Below are 27,938 nucleotides of genomic sequence, written 5' to 3' on the forward strand. Positions count from 1 at the left end.
GAAGTGAGAGAGGAAAGGTGAGGGAGTGAGAGAGAGAGAGAGGATAATAAATGAAGACAGCAAGAAGGAAAGGGAACAGAAGTAGACGAGATAAGAGAGTGAAATGAGACGAAACAGGAGGGGATGAAAGCATTAGAATGGGAAATGGAAAGAACTGCATGTGGTGTGAGTAGGAGAGATTGTGCACCACATATTCTTTTCACCCCAACATATCCCCCGCTCTTCCAGGAGGCAGATGCAGAGGAAAGGGGGAACTCAGAGATATAGTTATCTGACACCTCACTGGGAACCCTGCCCCTGCTTCCTTTCCTCCTCCAGCATTTGAAATCATTGAAAGGGCCAGGCATGATCCTCCCTTCTTTCTCCTCCCCATGATCAGCAAACTCTTCTCTGAACAGGATCTGCGCTGTCTGGCCCTCTCAGAGCACTGAAGTGTTCTATGTGGTGGCCCTTTACAGAAAATGTTTGGTCACTCCCGTTCTAGATTATGAGCATTAAACTCCAGTCTTTGACTATATAGGTGCTTTGAAACCACTGGTTGGGAAAGCACTAGCACAATTCCCATTCTTCACACACACGTGAAAGATGATTTCTTCAGAACATGAAGAGTGTAGGTTTTTAAAGCCTTGAGGAGTGTAGAGGATGCCTCATGGTTAGAGCAGGAGGTTAAGAAGCCAGAGTTTAACTTCCATGGACAGTCCTTACAACCTTAGAGTTAGATTCACTAATGCGTGTTAGGTTAGGGTTGTAATGCATCTTAACACACATAATTTATCATGGGCTTCATTGTTCTCACTGAAGCCTATTTATTAACTAAGCACTCATCGTGTATTAAAACAGGTTAGTTAAATCTAGTCCTTAGACTTTAAAATCCCAAGGCCAAGAAATACCTACTATATCTAAAATGTTACTCATCATGTGCTTGGATTTGAGGAAAAAAGAATAATTAAATCTAAATACTAATAATGATGGTGAACATGTGGTCCTTTCAAAATGAGAATTGGCTCACAGAATGCAGCAGAACAGGTGAAAAAGCATGTGCCAGAAACTTCTGGATTTTGTATACATTATTCAAATTTGGGCACACAATTTTGAGCACAAACTGATCAGCTAATTAGGTGATAACAATCAATTACTGGCATTAAGCATTTAATTGGCAGAAATTATTTATTTTTTGTTACATTTGTAACCCACATTTTCCCACCTATCTGCAGGCTCAATGTGGCTTACATAATACCGGAGAGGCGTTTGCAGATTCCGGTGTGAACAAATACAATGTGATGTTGTGGTAAGATAAAGTTCATGTAGCATTGCCATATTAAGGAATTGTGCAACGGTAGAGTTATGTTCATACGTACTTTAGTTTTGTTGTGTTGCAGAGATCAGGTATTTAAGTTAGATTGGTAGGGTATGCTTTTTTAAACAGGTTGGTTTTTAGTGATTTCCGGAAGTTTAGGTGGTCGTACGTCATTATCAAGGCTTTTGGTAGTGCATTCCACAGTTGTGTAGGAGAAACTGGATGCGTTGGTTGATTTGTATTTAAGTCCTTTGCAGCTTGGGTAATGCAGATTTAGAAATGTACGTGTTGATTCGGATGAGTTCCTGGTTGGTAGGTTGATCAAGTCTGTCATATATCCCGGGGCTTTGCCGTAGAAGATTTTGTGAACCAGGGTACAGATTTTGAAAGCAATGTGTTCTTTGATTGGGAGCCAGTGTAGCTTTTCACAGAGGTGTTTTGTGCTTTCAAATCACGTTTTTCCAAATATAAGCCTAGCTGCCGTGTTTTGTGCGGTCTGAAGTTTCTTTAAGGTTTGTTCTTTGCATCCCTTATAAATTCCATTACAGTAATCTATGTGGCTTAGTACCATTTATTGTATCAGGTTGCAAAATGTTTCCCTTGGGAAAAGTTGTTTCAAGTGTTTGAGTTTCCACATTGAATGGAACATTTTTTTTGTTGTGGATGCCACTTGGCTCTCTAGCATTAGATTACAGTCCAGCGTGACGCTGAGGATTTTCAGGCTGTCTGAGATAGGAAGGGTGTAGTCTGGGGTGTTGATACTTGTGGGGTTGTCCGAGCTGTGTTGGGATGAGAGGATGAGACAATGTGTTTTTTCTTTATTGAGTTTTAGTTGAAATGCATTTGCCCATGAGTCCATGATGTTTGGGCTGAGATTGATTACGTTAGTGATTTCTGTCAGTTTGGTTTTGTAAGGAATGTATATTATGACATTGTCTGCATATATGAAAGGGTTGAGGTCTTGGTTGGATAAGGTCTTGGCTAATGGGGTCATCATTAGGTTGAAGAGGGCCAGTGATAGCGGTGATCCTTGTGGTACTCCACAGTCTGCTTTCCACGATGATGATATGCCAGAGTTTGATTTTACTTGGTATGTTCTTGTGGTTAGGAAGCCCTTGATCCAGCTAAGTATATTTCCACCAATCCCAAACTTATCTAGTAGTCTTATTAGTATATTATGGTTTACCACATCAAATGCACTAGACATATCGAATTGAAAGAGAAGGATGTTTTTGCCTATTGCTATTTCCCGTTTGAATTTGGCTAGGAGGGTGAGTAGTACTGTTTCAGTGCTGTGGAGGGGGCAGAAACCTGACTGTGAGTCATGTAATATTGAGAATTTGTTTATGTAATCTGTAAGTTGTTTGGTTACCATGTTTTCCGTCAGTTTGACTACCAATGGGATCGATGCTACTGGATGGTAGTTGGTGATTTCATTTGTTTTTTTCTTGATGACTTTTGGTATTGGGGTGAGTAGGATATTGCCATTTTCCTTGGGGAAGAGACCCTGTTGAAGCATGTAATTTAGGTGGGATGTGAGGTCTGCTATGAAGCGGTCCAGGGCAGATTTCATTAGATAGCTGGGACAGGTGTCTAGTTTGCAATGAGTGTTGAAGAACCTGCTAATCGCCTATGTGACTGTTTCAATGGTAAGGGGGGCGAAGTTTAACCAAATCCGGTCGGCTGGGTATTCTCCAGTGGTTGGGTCCAGCTTGTTGAGGAAGGTTTCGATGTCTGTGTTGTCCTGAGGTAGTGTGCTGCGCAGGTTTACTATTTTTTTCATTAAAGTACTTAGCAAGTTTGTCTGCAGATGGGATGTCTGTATTCATTGTAGTGACCAAGTTGGTGTTTAGGAGTTTGTTCACGAGTTGGTATAGTTTCTTTGTGTCTTTGTAATCTGTCCCTATTTTAGTTTTGTAGTATGATCTTTTTGTCTGTCTTATTGCGTATTTGTATTTTCTTTGTATTTCTTTTCATGTGTTGAGTGTATGTTCATCTTTTGTTTTTTTTCCATGCTCGTTCGAGTTTCCTGGTATGTGTTTTTAGCATTTTCAGTTCATCGTTGAACCATGGTATCGAGTTGTGCTTGCGGGAGGTTCTTGTTCGTAAGGGTGCAATTTCATCTAGTATGCTTTTGCGTCTTTTATCCCATTCTATCAGGTAGTTTGTGGAGTCTGTTTGTGCTGTCCATTCGTTATTGTATATCATTTGCCAGAATGCTTTCGTGTCTACTTGACCTCTTGTGCTTTAGAATGTGCGTTCTTGTATTTGTTGTAAACCCTTCTTCAAATTAGGATTAACGTGCAGATTTGCCCTATAAGATGTGTTCTTAAATATCACAGCACGCAACTCCAAAGGAGACATGACCATGGAAGGAACATGGGCGGGTCAGGGGTGTTCCCAGAAATTAGGCGAGTTGTTATAGAATACCTGCTTCAGTTGGGTGCGGACATTTACACCAACCTTTAGTAGGCATAAATGCTTGCACCCTAAGTTAGGCATGAGATATGTGCTAGGCAAGTATTCTGTAATGGTTGCTCTGCGCAGAGTACCCTCTACAGAGTACTAGCTTAGTGCGCATCATATCAGCGCCTATCTTTGTGCACCATTTAAAGAATCTAGCCCAAAGTGCATAGAGATTTGATTGAAAATCTGATGCAACCTCTCCCCACCCCTAGTTTAATGTAGTTAAAGGAACAGCATCTGTGAACAATGCACATACGGGGCAATTCTATAAGTTGGCGCAGAAGGTACACACCATTTACGCATGTAAAAGATGCCAGTAATTAACAGGTGCCTATCAGGCTTATTTTCGAAAGAGAAGGATACCCATCTTTCGACACAAATCAGAAGATGGGCGTCCTCACAGGGTCGCCCAAATCGGCATAATCGAAAGCCAATTTTGGCGTCCCCAACTACTTTCCGTCACGGGTACGACAAAAGTTCCCGGGGGCATGTCAGAGGCGTAGCGAAGGCGGGACTTGGGCGTGCCTAACACATGGGCGTCCTCGACCCATAATTAAAAAAAGAAGGGTGTCCCTGATGAGCACTTGGACGACTTTACTTGGTCCTTTTTTTTGTTACGACCAAGCCACGAAAAGGTGCCCGAACTGACCAGATGACCACTGGAGGGAATTGGGGATGGTCTCCCCTTACTCCACCAGTGGTCACTAACCCCCTCCCACTCTCAAAAAAATCATTTACAAATATTTTTTGGCAGCCTCTATGCCAGCCTCAAATGTCATACTCAGGTCCATCGCAGCAGTATGCAGGTCCCTGGAGCAGTTTTAGTGGGTGCAGTGCACTTCAGGCAGGCAGACCCAGGCCCATCTCTACCTGTTACACTTGTGGTGGTAAATGTGAGCCCTCTAAAACCCACCAGAAACCCACTGTACCCACATCTAGGTGCCCCCCTTCACCCATAAGGGTTATGGTAGTGGTGTACTGTTGTGGGTAGTGGGTTTTGGTGGGGGCTCAGCACACACGGTAAGGGAGCTATGCACCTGGGAGCAATTTCTGAAGTCCACTACAGTGCCCCCTAGGGTGCCCGGTTGGTGTCCTGGCATATGAGGGGGACCAGTGCACTATGAATGCTGGTTCCTCCCACGACCAAAGGGCTTGGATTTGTTAGTTTCTGAGATGGGCGTCCTCAGTTTCCATTATCGCTGAAAATCAGAAACGACCAAGTCTAAGGACGACCATCTCTAAGGTCGACCTAAATTTCCAGATTTGGGCGTCCCCGACCGTATTATTGAAACGAAAGATGGAAGTCCATCTTGTTTCGATAGTACGGTTTTCCCTGCCCCTTCATGGGGACGTCCTGCAAGGACATCCTCAGAAAAACATGGGCGTCCCTTTCGATTATGCCTATGTGAACTAGGAACTTTTCTATAATGTAGTGCCTAGGTCCAAGTTCCTAACCTTTCTGAAGACCCTCCTCCCCATGTAGACCTCCCACCCCAATGAAGACAGCTCTGTAACCCCCTCCCGCAGGCTTGAAATTATCCCAGTAGAACAGTGTAGGAACAATCCTCAGTTGCTCCTACACCTTCCTTCTCTACATTCAAAATGCCCCCCCCCCCCCAATCCTTAGTGTTAATCTCATGGTACTACCGCTAGGGGTCAAGCTGCTTGTGGAAAGAGGGGCAGCTATTAATACAACTCTGGTCCCTTTAAGATGGTGCCCAGGAACAGCAGGTTATATGTTAGCTTCCCAATCTCCCAGGCAAGCAGAATAGAAATAACGTGGCTTGAAGTATTCATCAGAAGCAGTGTTATTTGATATGCTTGTTTGCATGCTTTGCATCTCATTATTATGCGCCTATGGTAACTTATTGTGTTAAGGTACTATAATGCATGATACTGTCATTTAACATTCTTTAAGAGGCAAGTATGTGCTATTCCTTTCATACATGTAGGTATCTAACCCCTAAGTTTCTTCTGACCATAATTGAGAAACTCTGAACCATTTTATTTGCTTTTCTGTTGTTTGTTTGTTGCATTGTTGTACATGCTCATATTGTCAGTACTCCTCACAATTATGCTTCTTAAGTGTTCATGCTCACCACAAAACAACATTGGTGTATACTAGGAAAAAAAGCATTTAGATTTCAGGGACTCAATCTATGGAATAAGACCCCTTATGAGGTAAGATTTCAGAAACTTCTAAAAGCATGGTTTGACAGCCTTCAGAGAAAAGAATGGTACTCGTGGATACTTTTATTTGAAAAATATATGAAGCATGTGATGCAGGTATTATTGTATTTACTTTTTACATTTTTAACTTCTTATTTGTATATTTTATTTTATAAGAACACAAGCCATACTGGGTGAGACCAGTGGTCCATCTAGCCCAGTATCCTGCTGCTAACAGTGACCAATCCAGGTCACAAGTATCTGGCAGCAACCCAATTAGTAGAAACATTCCATGCTACCAATCCCAAGGCAGACTATGGACTTTTCCTCCAGGAACTTGTCCAAACCTTTTTAAAATCCACATATGCTAACTGCTGTTACTACATCCTCCGGCAAAGAGATACAGAGCTAAACTATTTATTGAGTGAAAAAATATTTCCTCCTACTTGTTTTTAAAGTATTTCCATGTAACTTTATTGAGTGTCTCCTCTACTTTTTGAAAGAGTAAAAAATCAATCATTGTTACTCGTTCTACACCACTCAAGATATTGCAGACCTGAATCATATCTCCCCTCAGCCATCTCTTTTCCATGATGAAGAGCCCTAACCTTTTAGCCTTTCCTCATATTGGAGGACTTCCTTCCCCTTTATGTCGCTCTTCTTTGAACCTTTTCTAATTCCGCTATATCTTTTTTTAAATATGGAGACCAGAACACACCTGAAGTTAGGCACAAAACTGCAGACTTAAACTAGTATTCTATAATGTCAGTTCTACACGACACCTAAATTGTTGCATTCTTTCTTTAATCTACTCCTATTGGATCCCAACTTCACTCACATACACATACAGCTCCGGTATTTGCTTGTACTTTTGTCAACAGCCTTTCACAGTTCACTTGTTCTGTGGCTTAGTTTTGCTCTGCTCATCATGATTAGCAGTCAGTGTAGCAGGGAGATATTGTAAATAATATACCTTCAGCCAGCCCATTAAGCATCTTTTACAACTAACCAGGATACAGTAATGGTAATAAATAGAATGGAATTATTATTCCAAAAGCAGTGGTCCTCGGGGGGCAAGATTGCCATAACAGAGAAAACAAGTCTTGCCGCATTTGTCCGTAACATTTTGGTGGGAAGCAGAGTGCATTCTTAGACCTGCCGAGCAGCTCCATTAACTTCTGTCAGAAGCCAAGCTGGTTGCATGATCCTGTGGTTTGCACACATTGGGAGGAATTGCAGTGTAAATACAGCTGAGACATGTGTGCGCCATGTGGAGTTGCTTGCTGTTGGTCACCTCAGCGAAGGATGCTTGGAGTGCTTATTTGTGACTCCTCTGTTTCTGTTCTAGGGCTGCTCACCATACGTCATTGGATAAAAGCTCTCCACCCCTGAGTGGGACATCGCCTTCATACAAATACACTTTACTAGGCAACCAAGACACCAAGGATGATTTTCCACTTCGGAAAACTGGTGAGTCGTTGCAGTTTTATCCCATCTCCCTTCCCTTTCTGTAATGCACTTTTTCACTCAAGCAGGTCTTTAGCAAGGGTTTACATGACATAGCTATAAAGTCGAGTAGAGCAGAATTTCAAACATGATAAAATTATCACTTAATGCTATTTTATATTAATTTCATGTTGTCATCTCTTTATTCTTATCAAGGTCATTCAGAACTAAATTGTTAAAGTTAAAACATAAGATCAGGATAGCTGGGCATAAAAGGGTGGTAGATACGTGGAATGCCCTCTCGCGAGAGGTGGTGGAGATTAAAACGGTAATGGAATTCAAACGTGTGGGATAAACACAAATGAATCCTGTTTAAAAGGAATGGATCTGCGGAACCTTAGCGGAGATTGGGGGCAACACCGGTATTTGGAGAGTAAAACCAGTGCAGGGCGGACTTCTACGGGGTCTGTGCCCTGATCGTGACTGAATAGATATGGATGGGTTGGAGTGTAAATTTTAAGGGGCTTCGACATTAGCTTCAGAACATTTAGTACAGGAACAGTGCTGGGCAGACTTTTAGTCTGTGCCCTGAGAAAGACAGGGACACATTATACAGGGGTATACATATAAAAGGAGTTTATCCTGTTGGGCAGACTGGATGGACCGTTCAGGTCTTTATCTGCCGTCATTTACTATGTTACTATGTATAACACCTCACTGTGTGCGGTTTACCACATCATATTGAAGACAAAGGATGGAGTAAGATCAAAACAAGATTAAACTTTGAACATATAAGGCCAATGCCAGATCAATAGATCTTATTTAGATGACTTTCTGCCTCTCTCCTCCTGGCACCACCTACCAGCACTACACAAACTCTTTTTGTAGTCAGCCCTGCAGGGGGCACTATAGAGAAGCTCTAAGGCAACCAGAAAAAAGCATCATGATTGGGTAGATATGAAGTCTTCTTAATTTTAATAAGTGTTTCAAGATTTAAGTTTATGGAACTATTAAAAGCACCTTAACAATCCAGACAGCTTGCATCTTTCAAAACTGGTTGAACTGAAAAAGATATCATCAGCAACTTTGCTGGGTTTTCTTTAACTAAACTTAATAAAAAGCTATTCTTCCTCCAGTGGATACATGATCTCCAACTGCATGTATGTATCCACCGTTGCAGAGTTTATCACAAATGAAAAAGGCCATATTAAAGTGATATGCTGGTTTTAGGATCCACAGATCAAAGATTACTTTTAGTCAATGAAAGGATTGATCAGGTTTGAGTTTCAGTTAGAGAAAGGATTTGATAAGGGACATTCTCTTCTAGCTATCAAACAGGACTTAATGTCTTCTGAATAAACAGTATCATGTGACTGTCGGGGCAGAAAGTCTCTGTAGTTGTTGCCTGAGGAGCTGTTGGAACAACTGACATGAAAGAAAGAATCTTTTATGTCTTTTGTGGCATTGGGGTCTGCCAGCAAGCAATATGGTTTCAGTGCAAGAAAAGCCCCGACCCCTGCTGTGCCAGCGGCAGTTCAGAGGGTTTAAATCTACTCACACATTGGAAAGTGGCTGTGGAACAGGCACTGGCATGTAAAGTACGTGACGTTTGAAACCAATACATATCCAGGGAGAAAACCAATGTGTGTCCAATGCAACTTCTTTGTTCAGACTGCATTCCTTCACATTCTCGCTGGACTAGCTAATCAGTTCTTGGGGAAAGAACAGAAAACCAGTAACCCCCTTGAGTTCTTTTTCTTGAGTTTCACCTTGGTAGGGGATGGAAAAGAAAAATAGCTTTTGAGTGTTTCATTTTGATCAGTTGTGATAAACATGGATCATTTCCTGCTTTGTCGCTGGTGTTTTACATTTAACTATTGTTACCAAAAGTGTATTGGTTACTCATTCTGTGCATTTTATTTGTGGTTCAGTCCTGAGGGACTCTGTTCTAGATGCTTCATACCAGTTGTCTTCTTACTGAAGTCTTGACCTACCAAGCAGCTGCTTTGAGAGCTGCCACATTATTGTTGAGGCCTCCCTGCCACCTTCCCTCAGATAGGGAAGGGATTTTTCTCACACTTTTTTTCAGTTTCATCTCAAGGTACAATAGGTATTTTCCTACCCTGGAGGGCTCACAATCTAGGCATGTATCTGAAGCAAAAGAGGGTTGAAGTGACTTGCCCAAGATCACAAGGAGCGACAGGGGGATTTGAACTGGGCTTCTCACATGCTCAGCCTGCTGCTCTAACAAGAGGAAGCAATAAGAATGCTAGCTACTCAATATGCAACCGGCTGCGGTCAGAGTTTTTTAAAACACCGCTGCAGGCAGAATTAGGCCCATGTCTGTGCACCAGTATTGAATATCCATGTCTGACCAGACAAGTGCTGGCTACCAAGATTTATGTGGGTCCCGGTCGATATTCGGTCAAGACCTGCATGAGACACTTGTGAGGGTCCTGGCTGAATATTGTCTGGGACCTGCATATGGAGATATCAGATCCTTTCACCTAGCTCCCTAGTCCTGATCCCCTGTCCAGGACTCCTCCCCTGCCACAACAATAGAAGTAAGCCCCACCTTATCAGAGTCAGCCCCCCTGGGCCTACCTTAACATTATTGGTGGTCTAGGGGATACTTGGGGCAGGAGCAAAGCTCACTCATTCCCAGTGTGTTTTTTTCTAGCAAAAAAGGTGCCAGTACTCAAATGCCAGGCCACCCTTCCGGGGTCGGGTGATCACTGAGGGACCCATCCTACAATAGCCAGGCCCCCTGCAACCAGTCACAGAATCTATGACAAGGCAGAATTGGTGTGTAGAGACTGATCTCTTTCATTAAAACTTGGGGACCATAGGTTAATTTTAGCAGACAATGGAAAAGGTGCCGGTACACAGTGCCCTTTCAAAAAAAGCCCTGCTCATTCCAGTCCCTAGTGGCTACGACTTGAAAATGGCATCTGTGACCTCTAGCTGTAATTGACCCTGAGTTTTTTACTTGCCTAAAGTCCCATGTTATGATGCCATCTTCTTATTAAAGCTATATTCTCCCATCCAAGGGTACATAATGGCATATTTATGACTGCCCCCCTTTACCCAGGGTAAGACTCCCACCTTGCCACCATTAAACTGACAGGTTAGTCTGATACACTGCTCTAAAAGAAATAATATGGTTTATGCCTTTTAAATGAAATAACTTCTTCCCCATTCTGCAGTGTCAGCTGTGCATTGTTTTCCTGGGTTCATTATTTTAAAACAATGCAGTCTATATTTATGATGCATTGCTGCTGATCTGCAAGGTAAAACCTATTCAAACATTGCAAAAATAAAGATTTTCCTACAGCTGTTAATGCTCTTACATCTCAGTGGGAGCTTGAAAATAGCCCTTAATTCAATTTCTATTGTCTGCACAAGATGAATATTTTGTAAGTGAGTACAGATGTGGATTTTTTTTGTCTGTGGAAACATACTATATGTTGAAATATTCCAAATATTTAGACACACAGTGCAGTAATTGGAAATTGCTAGCACAATTACTGAGCTACTTTTTATTTCATATGTAGCATAAGGTATCTTAATGAGGATTCAGGACAATTAAAGTGGAATCATAATCATTTACAACACAATTACAAACATTGAGAGAGAAATGTCTGGTGGCATAAAACAGTAGACTCCAGCTACTATGCCATGTTAAAATTGACCATTAAACTGTGTAAGTGACTGATATTTGGGTGTCGTATGCCAATATAGTGCTTATGTACTAAAGCTGCCCTTCTAGCTCACCTACAACTTACAATCCAGGACTCTTGCCATGGGGGCACTGGAAAGTGAGGCCAATTGATTTCTACTTTCCAACCCCATAAACTACCTTACCAAGGACCTTCATGGCCTAGTTCCCCTTCCTTTCCTCCTTCCCATCCACCAATTTTATCCCTTCAAATGAAGTTGGTGGTAGGAAAGAGAATGATTGTCTTCAAAAATGGTGCTGGCTGCCCTCACATGCCAGCAAGTGCTAGGTGAAGTGACACCATTGTACAATGGGCAGGAGCAGGTTGGAGTGGGGTTATCCTCCTTTACCTCATCTTCTTGTTAATTAGCTTCAGAAGGAGCAGGATCAAGGGGAGAATACATGTATGGGGTTAGCTGGTGCAGACCTTATGGTGGATGTCAGGAGTGGGGTAGTAGCATATTTGAGTTTACATTAGGAATCCTGTGTAGTGGGCCAGGGGTCTTTGGCCCCTGTGAAGGGACATCTGCTAGATTTAGGGATTAGTGAGCACTTGAGTTTATAGCAGAGATTGTTGTGCTGGGAGGGAAAGTGGCTTTGTGTTAACTAAAGGAAGCTAATGCTACAATTTAGCCTAATTCTTCAGGTGTAGTTAGGTTTTAGAGACAGCTGGTGGGCTAAAGCACATTATGTTGTATAGCATGATTGGTGCTAATCCATTTTAACATTTACTGAATAGACATGGATGGGCTGGAGTGTAAATTTTAAGGGGCTTCAACGTTAACGTCAGAACTTTTAGTACAAGAACAGTGCTGGGCAGACTTCTACGGTCTGTGCCCTGAGAATGGCAAGGACAATCAAACTTGGGTATACATATAAAGTATCACATACCATGTAAAATGAGTTTATCTTGTTGGGCAGACTGAATGGACCGTACAGGTCTTTATCTGCCGTCATTTACTATGTTACTATGAACGGCTTTATATGAGTTTTTTGTATGCAGCATAGCTTGTTAAGTTTCCGCTCCCCCTTGCTCTTTAGCTCATGACCCTTATCAGTGTTAACCCGAGCTAACATGCTAAAATGTGTGTAAAATTGCAGCGTTAGTGCATGTTTAAGGAATGTTGACTCTTGCATTAACATTAGTGCACTCTAGTACATTGGCTCCAGTAATTTACTTGTGGTCTATGTAGCTGATGTAATGAAACCATTAATTTGTGAGGATATAGTTATTTATCGCTCTCTGCGTCCTTTTCGTAGAACTGGTAATGGAGGTGTGACCTTTGAAAGCTAGCTGCCAGTGTATTAGTTTAGGCCAATACAAAGCTATCACCTACAGCCCAATTCCCGACTGTTATTTCTGCAAGAAATTCTACATAGCACAGTGTCGTGAAGTAGTGCATTTGAGAGGGCTTTCTTACAGCTTATACAATAGACCTATTTGCTTATAAAGCTATGTACAGACAATAGACTTAAACTTCTAGCCCCTAGCTGTGTAACATTTCTTAGTGGTTTACCAGGAAAAGCAACAGGAACTAGGATGACATGACTTAAGTGACCCTTATCTTGTTGAGATGGCCATAGGGCCATCCTTTAGGCAAAAGGGACATTGTGGAGCCAGAGCCATCATTGTGGGACAATGATAGACAAAGATGTCCTAGGAATACTGGCAGTGATGGACAGGTCCCAAACCTACACAAATGAGTGACCTTTGACATAAAGCATGAACCTTAGTTTTTTGCCCTGGGCTAGAAATGATCACTACCGGTGACTCTTGGTTCAACTGTGTCATCCTCATCTGGAATTCTGCTTACTATATGGAAAGAAACTTTCAAACCCATGTGGAACTAACTGTTCAGATCTGGACTGGTCATTTTGCAGTCACTCTGGTTGCTTTCCCAAATATGCAATAATAAATTTTCACAGTAAAAGCAACAAGAGGCATGTTTTTCACCTGAGTTCACTCAAACCTGGACGGTAATCAGACTCTGCTGGATTGAGAGCACAAGAAATGTCACATAAAAGAAGGCGGTATCTTGGTTGAAAAAAACACTTATGGTGCTTATGAATTATAAGGATATGATGTTCACAGTATATAAAAAAAGACATAATCTCAATAGACTTTTCTAACCCATGTGCAATCTCTCTATTAGTGGTAAGTTTTGTCTGGGTGTTGTTTGCATATGCACACTGCCCCAAACATTAGCTTTCAGGGTGTTCAGCCCTCTGAGGAGCGTGTGTGATGTTGCCAAATGACCATGGGGGAGCAAAAAGTGAGAGTGGCCCCTGGGGTTGGCAAGTGTGGGATGGTAGTGGGAAGAAACATTTCTGGGGCTGAGGGGGAATGAGGGGTGGGAGTGACTGCTGGGGATGGGGAAGGGGTGTTAATGGCAAGAATGATTGCTGGAGGTAGGGAGAGTGGTTGGGCAAAAAAGGTGGACAATGACCGATGTGGTAGAGGGAAGTAGAGTGATTGAGAGGCTTCTCTGGTGAATATTTTCAGGTGTCAGTTTGCTTACAAAGTGACAGTAGTCAATGGGGGGGGGGGGGGGGGGTGAACAAAGCAAAACTATAAAGTTTAAGAGAAGAAATACTTTAATCATAAAGTTTTGAAAGGGTAAAATTTTGATAAAGCCTTTTGGAGGTGGTAGCTTACTTTTCCAAAGTTAACGTCGAGCTCAAATATGCTAGCTTTCTCAAAGTACAGAAAATGGATGATATTGCAGAAGCCAAGCTGTGTCAGTTCCAGTGCCAGTGGTACCTAAATATGGGTGCCCAGTTATAGAATTGGCCTTCAGCTGCTGTGGCAGTAAGATAGCAAACCAACAAGGAGGAGAACAGAGGAAAATAAATTCCTTGCAGGCTGACAACAGTGGAAAACATTTGTACAAATCAGGCAAACTAACAAAATTAGCACAGGCAAACCGTGTGCTAAAAAAATATTTCCATTTTTATGGCAGAGGGTGAGTGTCAGGGTGGAGAGTGGGCATGCTAGCGCTGATCAGTTATCACACTGCATGCTAACTGATCAGTGTCTGATTATCATGTGAGCTCTTACCGCCTACAAAAGAGGTGTCGGTAAGTGCTGATGTGCTAATTTGTTTTAATGGCAGTGCACTAATGGCATGGAAAATTGGCCATTTTACTGCTACAGTAGAAAGTGGCCTTAGTGTGCAGGACAAGGGCACACTAATGCCACGTTTTCCCACACCTTTGTAAAAGGACCACAGAATGTGCTAAATTTATTATCAACAGTTGCCTCCATCAAGGGGAGTGGGCAAGCTACCAAAAGGAAATTAGAATGAGCTGAAGCGCTATGTGTCTTCAGCGTTACTGAAGCACAGAAAAGCACAAATGGACCTTCAGGATCAGGACAGTGAAAAGTTCTTTATTACGAAGACCTGACAAGGGCTGTGTTGTGTCAACTATTCGCCTTCATCAGGGGTCTGACAAAATACAAAAATCACAATGAATAAAAAAACATATACAAAATAAAATATTTAAATTCATTAAGTCAGGAGAAATATATATATAAGAAATTTTCATTGACCTGCTCCTGAAGGTCCCTTTGTTCTTTTCTGTGATTCTGTTTGGTTAGTGTACTTTGGACCCTCTCTCTTCTATTGTTACTGGACACCACACTAAGGGGGGCAGTTATTAATGTGGGCCTATAGTTAAGATTTGTTATTTTATTGTGAACCCCATTTATTAGTAACTAGTTCTCATTGTATAAAGTGAGACATATGATAAAATGGAATGAGTTACAGGTAAAATATCACACCTTAACGGTAGCTTGCTTTGATAACTGTACCCTTTAGGCATGTAGTTATCTATATGGGCTACCGTTAATAAGGGAAGCTATCAATGTGGGCTATCATTATGATGTGTTATTTTACTGTTAACCCCAAGTAGGTTGCATTGCATAAAATGAGATCTGTGTTAAAATAGCATGTTAGTGGTCAAATATCACATCTTAATGGTAGCCCACATTGGTAATTTTTCCCTTCAAGTGTGTAGTTATCAACATGGGATACCGTTAATGATGCGTGGCTGCTGTGTTGGATTTTAAAAGATCTATTAAGTTAGCTTGCTCATTCAGTGACGTTGTGAAGTCTGGAATAAGGGAACCAGGAATAGAGTTTACCTAAAACCTAACAGTGTGTTCATAATCTTTGTTGGTGTCTTATACTGCTGTACCCGTTGTTCATAAGTAAAATTCTGAGCTCACAGGACATGCCAAGCTTAATATAAATCAGCATCCTCTGGAAAATATAGAAACACAGAAGACAGTTTAGGTTAACTGAAGGTTGCTATGTGGGTTTGGCTTTCGCTACATTCTGTCACTGTGGTATAGTTTGTTGTTTTACAAGGGAACATAGGAATTTAGAGATGGCTAAAGGCCATTTCACCCTCTTGGGTTTCATCCCCTGTTCACTCTCAAATTTTAGTCCAACATTTGAAAACAGCCTTCGGATCCATGGGTGTGAGTTGAAAGGAAGAAAGCTACCCAATCTCATCTAATGTGTCCATGAATACAAGATTAAATCAGATAATTTTCTGAAACTGATTCTGCTCAACCCTTGTATTGACTAGGTTTTCAGTGGTGAGGCCTTGTAACCAAATATATTAATTTTAGAAACCAGTTAGAGGAGTTTCATTGCAATTATGAATAGCTCCATAACTACCGGCCCTCTGGTTTTTATGTAGAGACCTCTAAGGTTTCTAAGATTCTGCATTGTGAGGACAGCAATGACCTTGAGTGACTCCACTAAAATACTGGACTTTGACATATGAATACCCCCCACAGTTTCTAAAAGGAAGGGAGAGCTTTCTGACCAGTGAAATAATGGTCAGAGGAGACAATTAGTATATAACCCCAGCCCTGTCTGAATTCTGTCTTTGGCTTCTACTTCCCTGGTTGCCATACTGCAGAGTGAGGGGGAAGATCTGTGGGTCTGATATCCCAGATGTTGTACTAAGCTGATGGAGGAGATCAAGGACTTTGGCTAGTGCAGCCATTGTTCCAGGAGAAGTAAAGAAGTGGTGAAAACTGACAGGGGTGCTGTCATGCTTCTGCACTTGCTTAGAGGGTGTAAACTGGAATGGGGAACTAGCCCACCACCATTCCTAAAGGGAAAGGAGTGAAGCAGTTTGGAGAAGCAGGAGAAACAACAGGGAATCTTGAGACTGAAAAGCAGAAGGGAACACAGAGGCTGTCCCTATGACCTACAAAAGAGAAGAGACTGACAATGGTAAACCAACTTGGAAAGTGTGCAGGAGTAAAAGAAGAGAAGAGTCTCACAGGAATGGAGAGTGCTGAAAAACTAATAAGAGACTAACTGATCGATATTCAAAACCATATAACTGATCAGGAATGGCTCCTGGCCTGTTAAATGATGCTTAGCTGGCAATCTCCCACTGAATATTCCCAGTTAGCGCTTACTGGATAGCTGGTTATATTGCATGGTATAACTGGCTATCTGCTGATTTTCAGTGCATTGCTGGCTAAGTTTGGCATCCAAATATGGCTGCGTCAATAGCATCTAGCTTTCGGCTGCTTTGAATATCGCTGAATATCGATTTGGCTGGCTATGTACTTAGCGGCCAAAAATAAACTGGATATTCAATGCTAGTCACTGGAATTAGCCTGGCATTGAATATTCAGGCTGAACGGTGACTGCAGGAGGCAGCTTGGCTATCTCCTGCAGTCTGAATATCAAGATCTAAGTATTTTATGCTATTTTTGATTTCTGCCTCTGCCAGTAGTTTTTCTATGCTTGTGACCTCTGTCTCTCTTTGTTGAAAAACAGATCCCCTGATATTCAGCCAGTGATAGCAGTTTTATAGGTATTGACTGCAATGACTTGAATTTGACCCAGATGTCCAGTGCTGGGACTAATCTGGGCACTGGCATTTAAATACCTGGATGTCTGCCACTCCTGGAAGATATGCAGGTACTTGCAATATTCAGTTCAATACCTGGATAACTCCCCAGATAAAGTCAGAACACTCTCTTTGTTATCCATGCTTCATCTGGGTACTTACCTGCTTGGTGGACTGAAAATCACTACTAATCAGGTAACTCCTGGCACTGCCCCCACCGGACGCCCTCAGTACTAACCAGATAGTGCTGTAGTGGTCTGTCCAGAAATTCAGTGGCACTATCCAGGTAAGTGCCACAGAATATCCGGTTTGGCCAGGTCACTGCGATTTAACTGGGCAAGAGCCTCTCCTGACCAGTTAAATCACATTAAGTATTGGGCCTACTATTTTAAGTAAACATGTTGGTTCAGAACCATAACTTTGGCCTGGACTGAGTTCCCGTGTGTCAGAGGAGAGTGAAGAGTGGAGACTGTTATGCCAACAGCCCCCCAGAAATTACTGGTCCTGATCTGGACCTACCAACAAAATAAATATTTTGGGGCCGATATTCAGATCGGGTCTATCTGCCCACTAAACTTAGCCAGTCAGCCAATGAATATTAGAGCTAACCAGCTATGCTGCATGACATAGCCGGTGACCGGGCTAGACGTGAAGCACTAATAGCTCAAGATAGCCAGTTCTCTCTCATGCTGAATATTAGCACTTAGCCAGCTTAAGGCTATTTAAACAGCCAGGAGCCGTTCCTATCTGTTTAAATAGAACTGATTATCGGGCAGTTTATGTATACTAACCAGCTTATTTTCGAAAGAGAAAGACGCCCATATTTCGACCCAAATCGGGAGATGAGCATCCAAATTGGTATAATCAAAAGCCGATATCGGGCGTCTTCAACTGCAATCTGTTGCAGAAACGGGCAAAGTTGATGGGGGCGTGTCAGAGGCGTGGTGAAGGCGAGACTGGGGCATGTTTATCGGCCGAGAGATGGGCGCCCTCGGCCGATAATCGAAAAAAGAAAGACGTTTTTAGCGCGAATTTGGGTCACTTTTTTGGACCCTTTTTTTTCCATGAATAAGTCCCAAAAGTGCCCTAAATGACCAGATGACCACCAAAGGGAATCGGGGATGACCACCCCTGACTCCCCCAGTGGTCACTAACCCCCTCCCACCAAAAAAAACAACTTTAACAACTTTTTTTTCCAGCCTGTATGCCAGCCTCAAATGCCATACCCAGCTCCATCACAGCAGTATGCAGGCCCCTGGAGCAGTTGTTAGTGGGTGCAGTTGCCGTCAGCCAGGTGGACCCAGGCCAACCTCCCCCTAACTGTTACACTTGTGGTGGTAAATGGGAGCCCTCCAAACCGCCCCCAAAACCCACTGTACCCACATCTAGGTGCCCCCCTTCAGCCATAAGTGCTATGGTAATGGTGTAGAGTTGTGGGCAGTGGGTTGGGGGGGGGGGGGGGTTGAGCGGCTCAGCACCCAAGGGAAGGGAGCTATGGACTTGGGAGGTATTTTACTTTTTTTTTTGTAATTGTTACAGGTGCCCCCTAGGGTGCCTGGTTGGTGTCCTGGCATGTGAGGGGGACCAGTGCACTACGAATCCTGGCCCCTACCACGACCAAATGCCTTGGATTTGTTCGTTTTCAGCTGGGCGCCTTCGGTTTCCATTATCGCTGAAAAACGAAACCGCCCAGCTGAAATCCACACAAATCCGATGCATTTGCCCGGCACAAACCGTATTATCAAATAAAAAGATGGGCGCCCATTTTTTTCGAAAATACGGTCTGTCCCGTCCCTTCACGTACCCGTTCTCAGAGATAGACGCCCATGGAGATGGGCATTCGCATTCGATTATGCCCTTCCATGTGCCCTGCCTTAAACTGCTTTAGTCCGGAAGGGGGGCGGTTACACTTAGATTAGAGGCCAGCAGTAAACTTAATGCAAATCATTTTTATAAATGTAGAAATCAATGATTATGCATGTATGTGTATATCTATAGGAGAGAAAGACTGATACTGTATATATCTTTCTGTTTACTCTGTTTCCTGTGCTTTATTAAGGAAACATTATACAGGAAAAAGTTTTGAAGGTATCCTAAAATCTTAGTTGTAATCTATTCCATATCATCACAACAGAAAAGTCAGGTTCTTGAAAATATATGTTATTTTGACAGCTTGAATGTGTACATTGTTATAGAATACGGGAAGCATCAGTAAAGCAAGGGCTGGATTCCTTCAGGCTCTTGCCCTATGGTGGATTACATTTGGGTTGTTAGTGCATATTTCTGAGGTAGCACTCTTTACCATTTGGCCGATCAGCTCAGCAAGAGCGTAGAAACCTTAAGGGAGCATGATGTCAGTGAAGATTGCATTTCTTCAAACTCCTGAAAAAAAAAATCAATGAAAATCTGCTCCAGCGCACAGCTATAATTAAAGGGTTCAGCTGCCAAATGATATGTTCTGGCTTGAGCCAAGTCAGTATTACAGGGTCCTTCAGGAACGGTGGCACAGGCTTTCTACCTCATTGCTGACTTTCTCATGGGAAAGTCATATATACGCCAGGGATACCTCCCTGTTGACTTTAACTGCTCAAAATGCATGCTGAAATTGTACATAATTCTCTTCCAAAGGAAAGGAAATAGCGTTTCAATGGTTTTCCTCTGTCTCATTGAGTTATGGTGGCACACAATTATTCCTGTTAAATTACTCTACCAGATGGAAGGCTACATTGTATATTTAGCTAATTAAGTTGTAAAAGACTGGAATTATATCCTAGAACATAAAAACCCAGAAAGTAAACTTGCTTTAATTAAGGTTATTTTTAAGGCACAGTATCCATGCCTAATTAAGGCTTAAAACAGGTGTTTTAGGCTAATTTGATTAACATGAAAAATTGTAAACTTTGTAGCTAGTGTACCTGTAAAACTTTGGTGTGACGTGCAGTTTCTCAGTCACATGGCTGTGGAACCTCTGAGCTATGTGTGCTGTAGCATCTGTGTGAGTCTTTCTTGTATAGTCTTGTATCAGTACAGTAACATTTCAACAAAAAAATGATGGTGCCTAGAAGAAAGGTTTCATTGTTCTTCTGTAGAGTTAGTTTCCAATCAGAAGGTAGCCATTTAAAGCAACATGAAAAATTGTAAACTTTGTAGCTAAGTGTACCTGTAAAAACTTTGGTGCAACACACCAACATACAGTCTCTTAGCCACATGGCTACAGAGTCTCTGAGCAATGTGTGCTGTAGTGTCCGTGTGAGCCTTTCTTGTACAAACTTGTGACAGTAAAGTAACTTTTCAACAAAAAAGTCTGCATTATTTCTCTGTAGATTTAGTTTCCAATCAGAAGATAGCTATTTAAAGCACCACAAGAAGAAATTAGGTCTTACCTGCTAATTTTCTTCTTTTAGTCACTCCAGGCCATTCCCCACAAGTGGGTATATGCCCTCTAACAAGAAGATGGGGAGACTGAGAACTAACTGAGAGATCATCACATATAGTCCTGTGCAGACCCAGGCCCCCTCAGTATTTTCTATTAACAAAGCTAATAAGGTAATGCAACAGCATAGACCACATGACAGGAACAACAGCCCCAGCACAACACTACATGGGAGAAAGGAACAACCAAAAATAACTATAACTGTACAAACTTGGCAATGCCTGTCTCAGACCGACAGGCACTCATGTAGTGAAATACTGACTTCAGCTTTCCAGGTTTTTTTTTCACACTTCTAGTTTCTATATTATTTGATCATTTGACGCTCAAGCACCCACCGAGGGAGCCAACAACAGAACATCACGCACCTAGAACGGGAGGGATTTGGAATGGTCTGGAGTGACTAAAGGAAAGACAATTAGCAGGTAAGACCTAATTTCTCCTTCCTTGGTATCTGCTCCAGACCATTCCCCATGAGTGGTAAGTACTAAAGCAGTACTCAATGAGAGAGGGACATAGCCAACCCCCTGAACAGAACCATCACCCTGAAATCCAGCTGGTAATGTTTCACAAAGGAATGCAGTGATGACCATCTCACCACCCTGCAAATATCCACAACCAGAATGAACAAACGCTCAGCTCACGAAGTCGACTGAGCCCATGTAGAATACACTTGCAACAGAGAAGGAACCAGCTTACTGACAAGCAGGTATGCTGAAGCAATGGCTTCCTTAGTCCACCAGGCAATAGTAGCCTTTGAAGCTGTGTTGCCCTGACTATGTCATAAAAAAGGTGATAGAAAGATGATTCCTCTTATGAAACTCCACCATCCTGCGCAAATACTACTACTACTACTACTTAACATTTCTAGAGCGCTACTAGGGTTACACAAATAACATCCAAACAGGGAATCCCATAATCTCAATAGTAAAAAACTGGCAAGGAAATGGCCTGGTTCACATTAAATGGAGAAATGACCTTAGGCAAGAAGGATGGAACCAGTCGCAAGATGACATGCTCCTCGAGGAAGACCAGAAACGATTTCTGACAGGAGAGCACCTGCAACCCCAACACTCAGTACGCCAAAGTGATGGCCACCAAAAAGGCTACCTTAAGAGAAAGATCCTTCATTGTCACTGACTGAAGAGGCTCAAAGGGCACTCACACCAACGTGGTCAATACCAAGTTCAAATACACTATGGAGGGATCACAGACTGGAGAGGCAGACAATAGCGCTTGACCTCTTGCAAGAAGTGGGCCATGCCCGGATGGAGAGAAAGGGTTAAACTTGTGAAGTAGACCCCCCAAAACCCTCCAGCGCTGCCACCTGCACTTTAAGTGAGGAAAGGGATAAACCCTTTTGAAATCCATCCTACAAAAACTGCAAAATATCCGGAATAGAAACTCAAAGCAGGGACATCTCCTTGCCATCGCACCAATCTTCAAAGATGTGCGACACTCAAATGTAGGCCTGAGAGGTGGAGGGGCTCCTGAAATTCAGCAAAGTAGAAATGACTCCAGGCAAATAACCCTTCTTCAAAAGGTGTGCCCTCTCAAGAGTCATACTGTAAACGAGAATGAAGCTACATCTGGCATTGGACACTGACAGCTGAACTAAATTCTGCTCCACCAAGACCATCAGCTCTGCCATCTTGAGTGCCAGAGGATGGCTCCTGGTCCCCCTTTGACAGTTGATGTACACCACCATCATGGCATTGTCTGACAGGAGTGTAGAAACTTCTTTGTTCTGGATAATGAACTGGAAAGGAGCACAAAATGAATTGTTCCGGTCTCCAGACCACAATGTTTCCTTCTCAACCTATCAACAGTGTGACACTTAGCCCAGACAATGTGCTCTCCAACTGGAGAGGCTGGCATCTGTTGTGACCACCAGCCACTCTGGGGGGTCCAGGGGCATGCCTGCCAACAAAATGGCCAAGTCCAGCCACCATGGGAGACTGGTCCGCACTGTGTGGGTCAGTGACAGATGACACTGGAGGTTCCCCTGTTGGGTGACAGACTGCCAAGACTGCCAAGACTCCCAACTGCCAAGACAGCAAGGAGAGCTGAAGGGGGCACATATGCACCTTCACCTACAGCACTACCTCGATAGTGGCCAACATAGAGCCGAGCACCTGCAGAATATCCAAAGTGACTGGAGGATCTGGATGAAGTAGCTGCTGAACTTGTGACTGCAGCTTCATGATCCTGTGCTATGGAAGGAACACCTGGCCTATGGAGGTATCAAACCACACTCTCAAATATTCCAGGGACTGCATGGGTTGCAGTCTGCTCTTGATGGCATTGACCACCCAGCTGAGATATGTCAAGAGCTTGACCACTTGGATCATGGCCCACAGACTGTCCTCTTGGGACTTGGTCCATATCATCCAGCCGTCCAGATACGGGTGAACCAGGAAACCCTCCTTGCAGAGGTGAGCTGCCATCATGTCCATGACCTTAGAAAAGGTCCTGGGCACCATAGCCAACCCAAATGGCAGAGCTCGGAACTGAAAATGCTCTTCCAGAATGGTGAATCACAAAAAACTACAATGATCTGGAAGGATGGGAATGTGCAGATAGGCCTCGGAAAGATCGAGCACCATCAGAAATGCCCCTCAACGATGACAGACCTGAGGGTTGCCATACATAAAGGACCCCTTTGAGGTCCAGAATGGGATGGAATGAACCCTCCTTTTTGAGCACGATAAAGTAGATGGAATACCTACCAGAACCTCTCTCAACCAAAGGGACCGGAACAATCACTTGCAACTGCAACAACCTGTCCAAGGTCTGCCTCACACAGGCTGCCTTCTGAGATGCCCTGCAGGGGAAGAGAACTAATAGATTGGGCAGCTGATAGCGAAACTCCAGAAGATAACTGAACTGAAGAATGACCCAACTGTCGGACGTGATATGGGCCCACCTCTGGAAGAAGAGCTGCAAACTCTCCCCTATGGGAAAGTCTAGAGTTTGGGCTCCCACATCCTCATTGTGCAGAGCAAGCAGGAACAGCCAGTACCTGAGCCCCACCCCAGCCCCTCTGGTGACCTCCCTGAGAAGACAGAAAGGACTAGGACCAGGACCAAAACTGACCACAAGAGGAACCCGCAAAATGGCCCTGATGAGAATGCCGAGAGTCCTGGGCCCTGGAATATGATCTGTTCTCCAGCAATCACGGCACTTTAGACTCCCCCAAGTCCTTCATCAACTTTTGTAGATCCAACAAGATAGTTCCCTGGAATGGCAACTGACTAAGGTGGGGAGCGGTGAGGCAGCGGGGTGGCAGACTAAAATGTGCCTCCCCCCCACCTCGGGCTCTGGCCGTCTCGCACCGTGAGGTCTGGCTACACCCCTGATGCCAAGGCACCTGAATGAAACTTCAGTAACATGCAAAAACAAGCTAACTACCGCAAAGACCCTTAACGTAGTTGTGTGGTAGCTTCTTTCCACATGTTAACCCTGTGTTAAGGCCTTAACACCCTTCGGTAAAAGGTACCCTTAGATTGTAAGCTCTCTGGGGACAGGGAAATGCCTAGTGCTTCTGAGTGTAATTCACCTTGAGCTACTACTGAAAAATGTATGAACAAAAATCCAAACAAATTATTTAATGAAATAAAACTATCAACAGTTCTCTGGTTTTTGTCCTTAACAAAACAAAATTGAACAAGAAATGTCTGCAGAATTGATTTTATGCCAGTAAAAGCACCATGAGGAAAGGGGCCTCTCTTGGGTGTCGTGGCTCAGGTGTTATGAGGGAGGCTGCACTGCCTGAGAGTCAGTATCTGTGTGTATAAAGGGGATGAATCACACTACAATTCAGCTCTGCATAAAATGGCATTAGTGGGAAAGGGAAGGAAAATGGGACTTGATATACCACCTTTCTGAGGTTTTTGCAACTACATTCAAAGCAGTTTATATATATTTAGGTACTTATTTTGTACCAGGAGCAATGGAGGGTTAAGTGACTTGCCCAGAGTCACAAGGAGCTGCAGTGGGAATTGAACTCAGTCCCCCAGGATCAAAGTCCACTGCACTAACCACTAGGCTACTCCTCCATGTTTGTAAAATGTGTACCAACAAACTTCAGGAAATGCAGAGAGATCACATGATATCATCCCCCCCCCCCCCAAAAAAAAAAAAAAAAGAAAAAACAACAACAACCCAACAGACGTAGGGTAAGTACTTTTCCCAGTCTCGGTCTCCTGATTCTACGAAAGTCTTTAGCATATGCTTTAATGTGCCATTAAATCTCTCCACCAACCCATTAGTTTTAGAGTGATATGGTGTGGTAGGTACAGATTTCACTCCACAATGTGCCCACAGATTTTGGATCAGCTCAGACCTAAACTGTGTCCCTTCATCTTGAGAGTATTTCTCGTGGATATCCTACCCGGGTAAATATTTCTAGCAGGGCAGTGGCAATTTTCTCTGATTCTATGGAGGATAATGCGACGCTTCAGGATATCTGGTAGCAAAGTCAACCACTGTCAATATATATCTTTTCACAGTCCGCCTATGGACAGCTGGAGGCCCTACTATATCCACAACTATTCTCTCAAAGAGCTCACTGATAATGGCTAAAGGTTTCAGGGGAGCTTGGGGGTGGTCTTGGGCCTTGCCCACTCTTTGGCATGCATCACAGGTTCGACAATAGTCAGCTACACCCAACAGGGCCTATTAGGATCAGCAGGATCAGTCTCTCTGTACAACAAACCCCCTTTCCATAGGATATGATGTTTACCAGTCTCATTGGTGAAAACAGGAGAGCCTGAGGCATCCAGGCAACAGAGGAGGAATACTGCCCTGAGCTCAGAGCCCCCAACTTCTCATTCTTCCTGGGGTTGGTCAACAAATTAGAGGCACCCTGAGCGTCCTTGGCCTCCTGCACTGGCCTCCCCACCGAGCTCAGAGCCGCTGTGCTTCCTGAAGAGCATGTCTCTGTCCAATATAAGTATCTATATTTGAAAGGGTCTCTGCTGGTGACTCTGACAAATCATGGTCAACAGTCTGGTGTGTCAGTTAAGTCAGGCTGTTCCATATTCACAGCCCTGGTCACCTCTGGAACTGGTGCTGTGGAAGAACTGGAGCGCCTCCTCCTGTCGCTTGGTCAGATGGTCCCACCTGGACTGGTTCAGGATCTGGAACTGGAGAGGTGATCTCTGCTGCTTTTGCTTGTTGGGCTGCCCAGGCCTGACTACAGGTCACCATAGCAGAAATGCTGACTCCACTATCAAGGGTAATGTTCATTGGACCCATGTCGGTCCCACACAGCATTGGTGCTGGCATGTTTTTCATTATGCCCACTTCTCTGTTTCCAGGCTTGGTACCCCAATCCAGGAATACTCAAACAATGGGTTCAGTCTTTCTGGATCCATTGGCTAGCACTACCTCTGCAGTGTGCCCTAGAAGAATAGCATCTTCTGCCACTAGCTGTAGTCATAACAAAGTCATGCTAAAGCCAGTGTCCACAAGCCCAGCTACCTGGGTCTGATTCACAGTTACTGAGGTGCTGTAGAAACCCATCTGCGTCCTTGCTTGATGAATGGCCAATAACATTTTGTGCTGTGGCAACTCTGTAGGTCTCCTTTGTATTACTGGAGCCACCCACAAAAGCTGCCAACCTTGGTGCAGAAACTGGAATGCTCTTAATGCAGGCTTGGGATTATCTGGGCAATCCACTTTGAAATTGCCTATGCGCTCACACTGGTAACAAGGACATTCATGCCTAAAGTCTTTAGGTTTTTGGGGAACACTGGAGGGTTTGCTGACAGTCTCTGAGGTTGCAGAGGTATTTTGCTTAGGGCCCTGGCTGCCTTTAGATCCCGGCTGCTGTGCCAACCAGGGACAATTAACCATAAAGATGTAAGCCAACTCAACCTTCTTCTCTGGAGTATGGGACTGGTGATCTTGAACAAGTTCCCTCACCTCTGGACAACAACACTGCAGAAACTGCTCCAGGACCATCAGGTTTTGGCAGTCCTCCAGGGTTTTAACTTCAGCTCCACTGAACCACCACTGATGCTGGTATCTTAGCTGAATCACAAACTTGCTGTGAGTATCATCCACTCCCTTTTGCAAAGTCTGGTACTTTAGTCTGCAGGTCTTGGGGGTAATGGCATAACGGTTCAACAAAGCTTCGCACACCTCCTCAAACTGGGAGCACATCTCCATGGACAGTCCTTGAAATGCCTCAAGTGCTCTACCAGTGAGCTTTCCTCCCAGATAGTGCATCCAGACTTTCCAAGGAATCTCATTGAGGCGGAAATGTTTTTCAAATGCAGTTAGATATCCATCTATGTCACCTCTTGTTAGGTCTTCAAAGCTGAAACTAGGTTGTGAGCCCTTGGGCCACTGCCAAGGAGCGGCAGCGGCAGGCAGAACCATCCCCCACCGGAGACTAGGCAGAACAGAACTGGAACCCCGGACTGAAGTTGCAGCAGAGGCAAACAGGCAGGAATAAGCAGAGCAGGCACCCTAAACTTCACCTGCGCTTGGCCACTTTTCACCAGGAGTTGAGCTCCTGGCTGCAGGTGGCCGGCAGGACTTTTGCAGGACAGGGCAGGGGCAGGATACCAACAGGCTGAACCAGGACTGAGGGTCAGAGGGGAAAGGAACCTACAGGGGCAGCAGGGCAAGGAAGGGAAAGCTAAAGGGCAGGACTGAAAGCTGCAAGCAGCCACTAGAACAGGGAACAAAACACAGAAAAACCAAAGACAGAACTGAAAGCTGCCAGGCAGCCACTAAACAAGAAACACAGAGAACCCAGAACAAGACACAGCAAATACAAACAAGAGTCACGACTAGGACAGTACAAGCTAAGCTACACATAAACTAAACAGAATCAGGCAAGGAACTAGAACAGGAATCAAACTAGGCTGAAGTGCAACAAGCACCAACATACCAAGGCCTTAGGCAATGCAAAGGCACAGCAGAGAGTTTCCAATTGACTAATAAGCCCAGCAGCAGCTGAGGCTCAGCTGCAGCAATCACCAGACCACTACGGGAGCTGTGCAGGGTCAAACAAGACAGACAAATCCGGCAGCCTGGAAGATCCGGACTGGACTGGGCTAAAGTCTGGAACGGGTGATAGTCCATAGCAGCCACCGGTTCTGGCCACCAGAGGGCGAGGTGAGAACAGACGTAACACCTCTGATATCATCAAACTGTGAAAACAAGTTGGGCCCGATCCAAGCTGTGGATCCTGCCTCAGGTCTTGGCGCAGGGGTTGGGCTGGAGTTTTGGATGCGAACCATTTCCATCTCCATCTTTAATTTCTGCAGGTGGAACTCCCACTCCTCACGCTGCAGCTCTTCATGCCGCAGCTGTAATTCACGCTCCTCATGCCGCTATTCCCATTCCTTATGCTGCTGTTCCCATTCCTCATTCCTCTGTTGCTCTTCCCATTCCTCATGCCACATCTGATATATCTGCTGTCACTCTAGCATGTAGATCTGCTGGATCTCAGCTGTTGTGGCATTTGGCCCTGCCAACTCACAGGCCTCTGCACGTAAGGGGTCTGCTCTCCC

General features: G+C 43.9%; 1 protein-coding gene across 5 annotated transcripts in view; it reads left to right on the forward strand.

The window, feature by feature from the left end:
- Nucleotides 1-27,938, forward strand: part of HDAC9 (histone deacetylase 9) — a 966,297-nt gene that overhangs the window by 790,416 nt on the left and 147,943 nt on the right. For all 5 annotated transcript variants that reach the window (XR_003941965.1, XM_030201548.1, XM_030201558.1 and 2 more), the window contains one exon: nucleotides 7,281-7,402. Coding sequence is in view for 4 of the 5 variants with exons in the window: in XM_030201548.1 (XP_030057408.1) it covers nucleotides 7,281-7,402 (122 nt within the window). In the remaining variant the exon portion in view is untranslated. The remainder of the gene's footprint in view (nucleotides 1-7,280; nucleotides 7,403-27,938) is intronic.

The sequence above is a fragment of the Microcaecilia unicolor genome, chromosome 1 (genome assembly GCF_901765095.1).
Source record: "Microcaecilia unicolor chromosome 1, aMicUni1.1, whole genome shotgun sequence".
Taxonomy (NCBI): domain Eukaryota; kingdom Metazoa; phylum Chordata; class Amphibia; order Gymnophiona; family Siphonopidae; genus Microcaecilia; species Microcaecilia unicolor.